Genomic DNA, 13,664 nt, shown 5'->3' on the forward strand with positions numbered 1-13,664 from the left:
CCGTCTATCGCGGCAAGCCTACTATAAATGTATTAAATTATTATTATTATTTTAGGCGGCCTATTATAATTTGGCTATTATTACCAAATTGCCCCGCTATTTCACTTCAGCACCGCATTTCACAGGCACAAATGAGGATTAGAGCCTGTAGCCGGTGAAGGTGTTTCCATCCACAAACACAGACGTACATCGTCTGCAGATATAAGGTATTTCACTGCACTTTAACAAGTAATCTGAACGGCCTATATATGTGCAATATTTTAACCGAGCCCTCACTAACTGAATTTAACACCACAGTTATGTTACAACGCATCTCATTCTTGTTTCTGTTGCGGTGCGTCATGGGGCGCGCGGTCCGGAGCACTGTATGACTGATGTATCCGTTCAATTTAACTTTACTCCAAATATATGAACTTACCTGTTTTAAATACTTTTATATTTAACGTGTTCGTTTATGTCCAATATTTAGTGTTAAACTGCTGGTCTTTAAAATAAATCTACTTTTGATTTTCACCGTTGACTGCAGACATTTTATACTGATAACTTCCATGCGCCGATGCGGCAAACTTTTCACAGGACGCGCGGTCCTAATAGCGATGTATGACTGTTGTATCCGAATGTATATAAACTAGCTGTTTTAAATATTTTTATATTTAACATGTTAGTTTATCAGTATGTTTGAAAGTATATTATTTCGATTTTTGGGGCTTTCATAAGCTCTCTCGCGCGCCCGCGCGGTTTAAAACACCAAATAGTTATGAAATAGCCTATGACAAGTACAGACAGTTTCTCTCTTGCCACCACCCACACATGATAATATCGTGTATCGGCGATCTCACTGGCTGGCCATATGACGATTTGAAAAATGACCATATCGCCCAACAATACTACACACATTTATAGTATATAGAACCAGGCCCGTAACCAGCTATGAGGCCACCGAGGTCCGGACCTCTGTACATTTTTCATGTTCAAAAATAAAATTTGTTCTTTAAATTACTAATTTGCTGTTAAACTCCTCATATGAATGCCTGCTTGACATGTATAATTCAGTTTAGACAGTTTGCAAGAATGTTTAGCTTCCCTGGTATGAAAATGATCGCTGCGAGACGCTGGTGGAGTGAACGAGGCTTGAGAGAGCTGTGAGTGAGGGCGCGGGCGCAGCCTCCTTGTTGCCAGATCCAGTTATTATAGTTTTGGACTTGTCTTTTCCACTTAATTTAACACTTTAGAAAGTTAATAAAGTAGGAAGTTGCAGTTTAGAGTCAGCGATATCTTTATCTTATCTTATTTGCAAAAGATTGGAAATAATTTCGGTTTAGTTTTATTTATTTTCAGTTTTTTTGTTTTAGTATCAATATCTGGCAACACTGCATCGCCGGCACTTAAACTGAAAGCAATCAAAAAAGCCCATGGACAGGTTTTTGCTGACGGGATACGACATTTGGTAAGGGAAACGCAAAAATTATCATGATATTATCTGTCATAAACGTTATCAACGCTGTCAAAAACAGTAGCATTTAACACTAGTACACACAGATCTGTAGAACAAGTAGGTTACAGAATGAAATGAAATACGCAAAAACCTTAATAAGCAAAAAATTTTATATGTCATTCAGTATAGTTAAATTTTCACAAATCATGCTATAAACTTTCATAAGAGCACTAGACAAAGTTATTGTAGTTATGTATTGTTGTAATAAACAACTGATATATCCACCCTTAAATATAGTAAAGTATTAACAAATTTTGATGCAATAAATAGGGTATGATTTAAAAATAATCATCCCTCCAAAACAGAGAAAACATCTTTCATAAACATCTACATGTCTGTCTCCTTTAAAGTGTTTATAGTGCAGGGGCGTAGATTACGCGGGCCCCCCACTTTTGATATCACATAAATTCGTTAGTGTATATAATGAGTTGTATTTGTAGGGGTTATTATAACACAATTCTTTAACACCAACCCCCATCATCCCCCCCCGGACCTCACTAATTTTCAAGGTCTGGGTACGGCCATGTATAGAACATACTCTTTTTGCAGTCGTGAAGTAATTACTTATTCAAAAAAGTACCTATTCAAGAGAGTGTGTGATTTTGGACGCAGCTATACTCAGGAGTTACTGGTTTGAATCAGTCTGACAAATCATTTTTAACTCAATCAATCAGTCAGGTTACTTACGACATTTGATTGACTTAAACTTTCAGTAATGAAATGCGTTATGGGAGATGGGAGTTTGTGAAACCTAAATCAGTATCATTAATGACTAATTGTTATTTTTAATAAAGATATTTTCAATGTTTGTTTAATAAATTATAAATAATATAATATAATATAATATAATAATAAAAAAACAAACATTTTGAAGCACCACTTACATATTCTTTGTGTATACTAAAACTATTAAAAATCATTTTCATTAATTGTAATAAAACTAAAATCAAATAAAATATAAACTTTAGATGAAAAAATTAAACTTAAACGAAAATTAAAATGTTGCCTTGGCAACAAACTAACTGAAATCACTAAAATTAGTTTAAGTTACTAAAACTAAACTGAAATAAATATAAATTAAAACTAAGTAGAAATATTAAAAAAACAAAAACTAATTAAAAAATGACAAAAATCAATAAAAAAATAAATAACTGCACACCAATAAAGAGTTCCAATAAAAGGAATGACGTGGGAATCGGATCATGGTCACCTGAAATGTGGAACTGGCATGCGAATGTTACAGGCCTGGCTGCTCAAACACAATGCATTCCAGTGACAGCAATACACTGTTACATGAAAGAGACCACGCGCAACGGCCAAACTATTCTCTCCATCAAACATTAGCCCCAGGAACCATCTGTACCTGCACACACTGTACCGGAGCGATGCATGACTTACTGACATCAGGCTAAATGTGACCTAACCTGCCCAAATCCTCTCACAAAAGTCACCAAGTGCAGTAGCGTGTTTAGGCACCACGCAAACAACGCAATTGCGTGGGGCCCTGTGATACGGAACATGATTTCTACCGAGGGGGAAGCCCTATGATAAGCCCATTTACTGTAAATATAAAAATTGATATAATTTCCCAATTTTACATTCTTTTCAGGAGAAAAAAAGCTCCTGTGAAGTAAAACGAGAGCTAACAGGCATCGGGTTGGGTGATGTAGGGATGAGTTTCGGTGTTATGGAGCTCACAGGTTGCGGTCCAAAACATCAACTCGTACACTGACGTTTCAACCAATCAGCTCCTTAAATCACAGTGCCTGTGTGCTGAATGTGTGCTGCCGTACAAAAACCCATACATGTGTGTTTCTGCTTGTGCATGTTGGCATGTGTGTGTGTTTGTATGACCTGTGCCCTGCCCTTATCTCACCCCACCCACAGCATGTATGAGAGTGTGTGTGCATCCATCTGTGTGCGTCTTGTCTGTTATCTCTCTTCCTCGCCCTGTCTGCACACTGTCACACTAATGGAGTCGGAATGAGGCAGCGATAGTGAAAAAGAGACGTGAGAGAGAAAGAAACATTACTTGCACCTCATTCTGATTTTTAATAGTCTTGTAGGTATTCCAGGAATGACGCGGTGCATTAGAGAGAGGGGCATGCGGACCCTCTATAAGCAGCTTATGGCTAGACTCAATCGGGCTAAAACGCTTTCTGAGCACTCTTATGTCACAGTGCTAGTTATCTTTAGGTAAATATCTGAAAACTATCCACTCCATGCCTCTCAGAAACGAAGGAATAGAAGCCAGTAACTGTGTCCCAGAATTCCTTTCAACACCCTCAATCATCGAGCCTTCCTTGCGAATAAAGAAAACACAGAAAGTGTTCATCAAGGCTGTTTGTTTACTCTGAGAATGTGTGTCCATTCCTCTCAAATGTATTCGCCAGATTGACACAAGTGAGGTATCGCAATTTATTACTTATCATTGGCTATAGCTTTTTATTAATATTTTGAAGCTGTTTTTGTTTTTATATTTTCCATATTCATTTCAATTTTAGTAAGATTGTGTTTTTTTGACATTTAAATTTTTTATATGTCTATAGTTTATTTATGTCTATATATAAATTTTTATTTCCATTTTAGTTTATTATTTTAGTACTTCAAGTTAAATTAAAAGAAAATGAGAAATTATGCTAATTAACTGCAATAAGTTTCCCCCCCTAAATATTATTTTATTTTAGTTAACATTTATTTTATTTTACGTAAAATGTACAAAATTTTAATGGTTAAAATCAACTCCGAAGATGAAAACAATTACTTTTTAATTGGAAAAATAAAAAATAAAAAAATTGTTTCTACTAGACATCAATGAGATTAAATGGAGAGCAAATGGAGAATTTTGCTTAAGTCTCCTGCTTCTCAGATATTTCTTCTGGAGAAAAAGTCCCCAGTAACCTCACATGTGTCTCCTCTGGATTTACAGAAGAGATCTACACAGTATCGAACAGTATCGAACTGTGCTCAGATTTGCCAAAACACCAGAGTCTCAGTCAAAAGTCAGAGACTCTCAGAGACATAAACTCAAGCATTTCTCATCGGATGCTTTAACTTTATGACAACCAATATGTGTCTTTTTCTATTCTTCCTTGTCGGAGAAACACCCAAGTTGACTTTTGAATGAAACAAGTTTTGACAGAGCGACCTCTGAGCAATGAAATTTTCCTCTAAGGGTCAAATTAATCCTACAGACAAACAGCTCAATCTGCCTCTTCTTTTGTGCTTTGTGTTGCTGTACTCCGGTCCACAATGGATGTTCATTTAAGATACCCTCCCCGCATAACACACACACAAACACAAACAAACAGAGCACAAACACACAGAGCATTCATTGGGAATCATGGATGTGGAGCACAATTAAAAACTGCAACCAGCCATCAATTCAATTGCACAAATACACATAGGGAGAGTCAGAAAGTAGAAAACGACAACAGAATCTGAATGAATCACAATCAGGATCTACTGCTTGATTCACAAGTGTTCTCAAAAACAAAAACAAGCCATAAACAGACACCTGAATTTTTATATATATTTGCAAAAAATAAGTGTCCACACCACAATTATTCCAGATTTCACATCACATGCTAACTGATACTGGTGTATGAGAACATTTCTAGCGTGTCTCTGTGGAAAAGGTTGTCAGATCATCTCTAGGGCAGAGGCAGCAGGGTTTCGGCCGGGACCAGAGGCGCACCGTCTGCCTCACTCCCCAACTGAAGAATGTAAACATGTGAAATTCTCGTTAAAGAGCATCGCTTGACGGCCGTGAACTCCAGAGCCCAATGAAGGCAACAGTGTTTACAGTGAAATGCTGTCATATAAACAAACTGTTACACCTGCTCTGAGAAAACACATTCACGACTAATGATGTGCCACAAATTATGGTTGGAAAATCACACCAAAATAAATAGTTCGTCTTAGAACCTGCCATAAACAACTACGGCTTTTATCTGCCAAGAATGACAGAGAAAGGAATAGGACCACTTTGAGAGGACAGTAAAGTTAATACAGTGGGGTGAGCCATCTTTCTGAAGAAAAGAAAGATGACATGAGAAAAGAGAAAAGAAAAAGAAGCAGAAGGCAATAAATCAACATTTTGCAGTAATGTAACCACAAGTAGGCTAATGCTTAAAAGGGTGAATCACATATCCAGGTCACATTTAACCCCTAAAATCAAAAGGAAAAAGTATTTACATGTGAAATTAAAAATAAATTATTTTTAGGACCATTATGGTTTTTAATTGTTTTCAAGACAATTAAGGACATTTTCTCTCCAAATGTCATTACCACAATGCATCTACAGTATATATATTCTCATTATTCTCAATAGCGATTTTAGCTAATGCATTTTTTTTATTGTCATTACTGCAATGCATCTAAATATTTTTTTATAATTCTCATTATTCTCAATAGGGATTCTAATTACTGTAATTTCTTTTTTAAAAATTGTAAAATTGTCTTTACCGCAATGCATCTAGACATTTGTTGTAATCAAGATTTTTTGTAATTGTCATTATTCTCATAGTGATTGTCATTACTGTAATAAAAAAAATACAAAAACTAACTGCAATTAAAAATACTTTGTCTTTTAAAAAGGCAAATACTACCATGATGTATTTTACAATTAAAATATAGTGCATTTTTCATTATATTAATAACAATTAGATTTTTTTTTTATTTGCATTATCGTAATGAAAATTTTTGATAAAGTGTATTAAATTGTCATTAAACAATGCAAAAAAATTATCTTCAAAATAAAATTCTTTATTTTTTTCTTTACATTTTGACCAATGGCACAACATAGACAAATCAGAGCATATCACATGTGATTCATCCTATTATTTTCATTTTAATTTCCTTTTCCTTGCCCAACACCAGCTATCTATTCATTAATCCATCTCTCTCTTTAATTCTCCTATTCTCAATGTCTCTTAACCATTACAAACACACCATTTATCACATTCCTCCGTCCTTCCCAGTGTTTCTTCTCAAACCCCTCATTCTCTCTCCTCTGGATTCCGTCCTTCGCTCCCTGCATCCGTACATCATCATCTCTCTTACTCTGCGATCCCCTCCACCTTTCTGCCCTTCCCCAACATTCCTACACTGATTTCTGCCCGTCTGACCCCTGCGATGGCTCATCGGTGGCCTTTTGTGACTCTCTCCCAAAAAAATCCAGCATGACAGATTCAATCCTGTTAAATCACACACCCATAATGTTTGACACAAAACTTTACCAGTAGACACATGGTGGTAAAATACATACCAACACATATTGGCAAAAAATTTACATTGTTCACTTCCACAATGAAAATTCTGTCATCATCTACTCACCCTCCACTTGTTCCAAAACTGTATGAGTTTCTTTCTTCTGTTGAACACAAAAGAAGATTTTTGGAAAAATGTTGGTAACCGAACAGTTGATGGGCAACATTGACTTCCATAGTATTTTTTTTCCCTACTTTGGAAGTCATTGGTTCCCATCAACTGTTTGGACACCAATATCTTATTTTGTGTTCATCAGAAGAAAGAAACTCATACAGGTTTGGAGCAAATGGAGGGTGAGTACATTTGAGAAAGAAGGTGATACATTTTAATTCTGGAAGTGAACTACTCCTTTAACTGAAATATGTATTGATATTGAGCTTTAACTGTAAAGTAGGTTATTGAGAAATAAGTGTAGAACATCATCAGTAACTAGAGGTTTTTTTTCTGGATCTTTTCAGGTGAAAATGTTATGATATTGTGTATGTAATGCATACCTAAACATACACAGTACATAATCAAATTTTAATTTCATCCCAGGCAAAAAGTAACAAAAAGTAGCAGCAAAGTACCAAAACAATACCAAGTTCCTGAACGCATGTTTTTGGACGTACACCATGGTATCTTTTTAAGTAGTGTGACCCTCGCATGCTTTTATTAGTGTAACCTAATGTAGTCAAGTTGAATCAGACATTAATCAGTAATAGACATTAAAATCCGCCTTTTAGATCACCTAAAAACTTGAATATGGAAACTGTACCATGGTATTACCATCTGATACATCACTGTAACGTTATTAGGGAAGAATCCAACAAACTATTCTTGAACTGTCACATCAACAGGTGATCAATGAACTGTCTTACCTTCGAAGAATCTCTGTAAGGCCTCCGTTTCATCAATCACGGTTTCCATTCTAGCGGCTCCCGCTTATAAACTCCATGAACGTTAACGGACGGATCCTCCGGCGCGCGGGAGCGGCGGGAGTCGCGTGCTGATCAAACTCTCATCATCCCGACCTGACGCACGATTATCTTTATATAAGTTACTAACACGCCACTGAGTTCCCCGGAACGAATTCGGTATCAATATCTCCTCTGGATTATTAATTAATATATATATATTTAAAAAAAAACGGTTTCTTGCGTAAAACACAAATTCCTTTTCTGAGGAGATTTTACCTTTGAATGTCAGGTGGAGGCATATTCCAGTTTTCCCCGATGATTTCGTTTATTTATAAGCACGATACATAAGTACAGATTTATTTCAAGCGAAAGTGTCATTTGAAGTTAGATAACATGTTTTATTCTGTTAAAATGAGTTTTGCGGCGCATGGAGCTGCGCTCGAGCCACTTTCAGTCAAGCGCGCTCACCGTCCTTCTCTGCGCGCTCTCGCTCTACTTGCGCCGTGCGCGCGCGCGCTCACTTGCGAGGAAAGACGCCAAAAATGTCTCCCCAAAAAAACTAGTTTTAACAAAGATTTTCATTCCGGTTTAGCCGTGGCTATTTATTACGTATAAAAGTGACTTTTCAGGCCAACTAAAGAGACATGTCGACCCACAAGCACAGAAACCAGACCTAAACACCAGTGTTGGGTGTAATGTATTAATTAGTAGCAGTAGTAGAAGTAATTAATTACTGAAATTTAGTTACTTTTACATTGAAAACGTAAGGGACTACTCTTAATTTCTTTCTGTAATTTAATCAGTTACTTTCTGATGTAGTATAGATGTTAGAACAATTAAATATAAAGCAATAGTGGATTTAACATCCAAGTTTAAAGGGGTCATATGATGCGATTTAAATTTTTCCTTTCTCTTTGAAGTGTTACAAGCTCTTGGTGCATAAAGAAGATCTGTAAAGTTGCAAAGACTAAAGTCTCAAATCCAAAGAGATATTCTTTATAAAAGTTAAGAGTCAGCCACACCTACCTAAAACGGCTCGTTCTAACACGCCCCCACATGTCTACGTCACTATGTGGGAAGATTAGCATAATGCCGCCGAATGTGCACGCAAATAAAGAAGGCGTGGTTTCAGGAACAGCAGTAGTGTTAATGCAGCCATGTCAGGGAGAAAATAATGTTCTTTTTAGCAGCATCATATGACCCCTTTAACATATAATGTTAAAATGCGTTTAAAATCTGTTACCTTCTAATTTAAATACATTGGTCAACAATTTACGCAATTGTATTTGTATTTGAAAGAATTAAAAGAGCAGTTCATGTCTATCCTTGTTTGTTAAAGGACTGATATGAGGTTTCAAAAACTAATTAGTAATAAGTAATGCAATACCTTTTAGAGAAAGTAATTACAGTAATCTAATTAAACTGCTGAAGATGTAATAATTAATGACTTTTTTTAGAGTAACTTATACCCAACACTACCATAAACATAACTGACCATTTTTTTTATTGTAACATTTACAGTATGTGGGACAAATTTTAGCTTTGCATTTTTTTTGTGATTTTAGGTACATGTATTGTACTTTTATTGTATTGTACCATGGTACACTTTGAAATTTTTTTTTTTGAAGTTGTAAATATAACAAAGATTATATTTTACACTATAATATATTTTACATTATAAAATACAATAAATGTTTATATTTTACACAAAAAAAAAGATATTCCATGCTTTATACATCAAAATTTCACATTTAATTCAATGTTAGGCTGCTTCACATTCCTTTGCAATTATTTGTGGAATTTACTAGCAATTTCTGAGTGAAAATGGTTTCATTTTTTTAGTTCATTTATCATTTACACTGTAGCGTACAGTGTAAATGAAAAATTAACTAAACAAAAATACTGGTGAAACAATTTTCATTCAGAAATTGCTAGTAAATTTCACAAATAATTGCAAAGAAATGTGAATACCATGGTATTTGTATTTTTTAAGTGTGTGTAATCATTTAGTGTGGCATATATCAAACTATTACCATCTGATAGTACAGCTATTAATTTATTTTACATATTTTTTGGCACATATTTTGTAAACTTCGCTTACAAAACTACATGGTATTATTGCGATTTTGTGTCATTTCATACAGTTTTTCATGATTCAGTCTTAAAAATATTGTAGCATCACATCGGTCGTGTTATTGGTTGAGGGACTGTGAATGAATGAGGTGTAACGCCATCATTTATCACTGCATGAGCTGAGTGATCTGTTTCTCTCGTCTCTTTATCCGCGACCTCTTTACAAACAATGACCCTGTGTCCATCCGACCCCCCTCCCAATCAAACACAGTTTTGTTGTTTTTACTCACAGCTGGAGCATCTTTCTCTCTCTCTCGCTCTTTCTCTCGCTCTCCTTTTTCCTCTGTTTGACCTGAACAACACGTCCGTTCTTCCCACGACACACTGTGTGGATTGTTTGGGAGGACGCAGGCGAGAAAAAGAGAGCTTGAGGCTGCAGAGACAAAGAAACATCTGGCTGTGTTAATGCACTTCGTCTAAATGTGAGCGTAGCTGTGTGGCCGCACACATGTGACCATCCACAATGAATGTGTGTGTGTGTGTGTGTGTGTGTGAAGTTACAGCATGTCTTACTCCGGCTGTATATGGCTATTGTTGACTAAAGTCATTGAGACCATGTCATTCAATAAAGCTAATCTATAACCAAATGATGACAGACACTGTGGTTTGTAGCAATTTAGACCTTGCCCTGTGCTTTTTTACTGCTAAAATAAGTTGTTAGCAAAATAAGACCCCAACCCATTACCCTCTAAAACATTTTCAGATTATATTTCACAAAAAAGCCTTCGAATTTCCTCTCTCTCTCTCTCAGCAGGTGTGTCTACATTCTGACTAATGTCTTATCATCCATTCCAGTAAATTATGAAGTGTGTGTGTGTGTGTTTGTGTTACATACATACAGTAAATGTACATGTGGTTATTTGTGTGTGTGTGATTACTGGTTGCAGATATTTTTAAAACCAAATGTTTCCATATGTACATGATTAAGAATTTTATGTTTAGTTGCATGTATCAAACAATGCAAATCTGAGAATTAATTTATGAAAATTTTAAATTTAATTGAAAATCAAAAATCAAAATTTGTACGGATTAGCCTTTTAAATTCATTTTAAAACCTTCAAACAAAGTTTTTGTCATGCCAATATTCAAAGTCTGTCTTCACAAACTTTGTTTTTCTAGTTAGAAATTACAGAAAAAACTATTTACTTTTAATTTCAGTTAATATTAATTTTATATCCTCACACTGAAATTTGATTTGCAATTCTGCATCCTGTTTGCTACCTCAATTAATCTTCATAATAATTGATTTATAATTTACTTTATACCATATGAGCCTGATTAATTGGCATATTCATATGCGCATAAAGTATTAGATCACTTATATTGATTAAAAACATTCTCCAACCTGGAGCCATGCAGTGCCTTTTGAAATAATTTTAAAAATACAAATAAACAAAACTGTGGAAAATTGGAACATGACATTCATTTTTAGAATAATTAAAAAAAAATATATGTTCTATTTGGCAGTGTAACATTAATAAATCTAAAGAGTACAAAAGAGAAACTTTTACTGTTACTGAGCCAATTTAATCCCAACAAACGTATACACCAAAATCCAAAATGTTTGATGAATTTTGATTTCAAAACTTTCTCAAATTTCTTACACTTTTATAGCTTTGCTTTCTTGTTATATTTAAGTATTGTTATTCTGTATAATATAGTATTAATGTATTTTGTGTTAAACGTCTATTAAAATATTGTATTGCATTCTGGTCACTCCCGTTCACTAGGGGGCGCGAGAGTCCTTCGACCGGCCGAACCGGGCAGTGTTGCCAAGTCCGCGGTTTTCCCGCGGAATTGGGCTTGTTTTGTTATAGTTTGGAAAGAAGCCATGAGAGAATGGCAACGTCAGTGGGACAGGGAAGCTAAAGGAAGACATTTGTATGCCATTCAAAATAAAGTTGGTACAGAGAGGAATTGGGGAGGGACTAGGAGAGAAGAAATAGTGATGACAAGATTAAGAATAGGACACAGTAATTTAAATAGTACATTACACATTATAGGGAAGCATCCTACTGGTTTTTGTGAATATTGTCAGACATTAGAAACCATAGAACATGTTCTTTTAAGTTGCAGAAGTTATGAAGATCAGAGGAGAAATATGATGGAAGAATTAAGAAGAGATGGGTTGGTATGGACAGGTATTAAAGATATACTGCAAAGTGGGGTGATTAGACAAAGCAGGAAAAAATATTTGTAATTTCTTAATTAGGACGGGTTTGATGAGGAAAATATGATTGTGGAAAACAAGCTGGAGGAAATAAACTGGAATAACATCGCAGGAGAATAATCCAGAAGATGGCGGTAATGCAACGCTCTTGGATGCAAGCCGCCGTTAAACCTCAAAGAAGAAGAAGAAGGCTAGTTTTGTTGTGAAAACCTGGCAACCCTGAGGGACCGAATCAAGATGGCGATTGGACAGGCAGGTAACCCGCGTCGTTGCCATAGATACTAAAGTTATCATCGAAAATAAACGTAGTTTTAATGATAATATACTTTATGTTTCTCTATTATGTATTCAACGCTTTGAAATATTTCACCGTTATTTATGTGGTTTAATAGCGTTATTTGCCTTTAAACGTTCCTGTGCTGTATGGAAAAGCGGAATGTTATTTTTTAATACGAAACTCTATGAAAGAGCAAGATATATTATGTTATTTCATTCACTTCAAGCCATTGCGCAACATATTTCATTCATATGTCCGCAGTGGGCCTATTTGGATTCTTTTAGGTTGTTTTATTTAGGATGTCAAGTGTTATTCTGTTTTTTTTTTTCTTGTAGGTAAAAACACCAATGTTGTATCCTTTGAATATTCACTAAATAACATAATCCCTGAAAAATGAACGGATGAATGGACGAAAAAGATGATTAGGACAAAGCATTATTTAACTTACAAGTAACCGGATTGGATAGAATTGAGAAATTAAGAATTGGCTTCTTTTCAGTGAGTTGAATTCGCCACACTCCACAGGAAGTTGACTCGCAATGACCGGAAGATCATCTATCTATATCTATAGATAGATTTGTTAATTTGATTTTGCTGCTGGCAAAGTTTCACATTCACAGATCCAAATTTTCAGCTTCCAGACCTCTCTTTATTGTTTTTTTATAAAAGAATTTGAGCAATAACTCTCATTGATCAAACTGAGAACAAAAAAACAACAACAAACAAAAAAACTTTAAAAACATGATCTGTTTGAAATTCTTTTCCTGTCTTTAATGGCATGTAATTCTCAAAATTATTTCCAGGTTGTAATGTATTTAACACCCCCTTTCCTTTTATTTATGTCCGTTTTTTCTTTTGTTGTCTTTGTTCATCATTATTTCTTAATGTAGGTATTTTGTTTAGTTGTCTTCATCGTTATTATTTCTTAAAGGGATAGTTCACCCAAAAATGAAAATTCTGTCATTAATTACTCACCCTCATGTTGTTCCAAACCGGTAAGACCTTCGTTCATCTTCGGAACACAAATTAAGATATTTTTGATGGAATCTGAGAGCTCTCTGACCCTCCCATAGACAGCAAGGTAACTACCACGATCAAGGTCCAGAAATGTAGCAAGGACATCGCAGCTGACACAAAACAGCATACGCAATTTACGTTCAGTGGATACTTTTTTTCTTTTGCGCACAAAAAGTATTCTCGTAGCTTTGTAAAATTACAGTTCAACCCCTGATGTCACATGGATTATTTTACTGATGTACTTGCTACGTTTCTGGACCTTGAACGTGGTAGTTACCTTGCTGTCTATGGGAGGGTCAGAGAGCCCTCAGATTCCATCAAATATATCTTAAATTGTGTTCCGAAGATGAACGGGGGTCTTACGGGTTTGGAACAACATGAGGGTGAGTAATTAATGAAAAT

The 13,664-nt window shown here is 35.3% G+C and overlaps 1 protein-coding gene across 4 annotated transcripts in view; it reads right to left on the reverse strand.

Moving 5' to 3' along the window:
* Positions 1 to 8,143, reverse strand: part of LOC107754336 (myelin regulatory factor-like) — a 41,033-nt gene extending 32,890 nt beyond the window's left edge. For all 4 annotated transcript variants that reach the window (XM_016570744.1, XM_016570747.1, XM_016570745.1 and 1 more), the window contains exon 1: positions 7,627 to 8,143. In XM_016570744.1, the coding sequence (XP_016426230.1) occupies positions 7,627 to 7,675 (49 nt within the window). In that variant the 5' untranslated portion in view covers positions 7,676 to 8,143. The remainder of the gene's footprint in view (positions 1 to 7,626) is intronic.
* Between the last annotated feature and the right edge of the window lie 5,521 nt (positions 8,144 to 13,664).

This window comes from Sinocyclocheilus rhinocerous, unplaced genomic scaffold (genome assembly GCF_001515625.1).
Source record: "Sinocyclocheilus rhinocerous isolate Xijiao unplaced genomic scaffold, SAMN03320098_v1.1 scaffold561, whole genome shotgun sequence".
Taxonomy (NCBI): Eukaryota; Metazoa; Chordata; class Actinopteri; order Cypriniformes; family Cyprinidae; genus Sinocyclocheilus; species Sinocyclocheilus rhinocerous.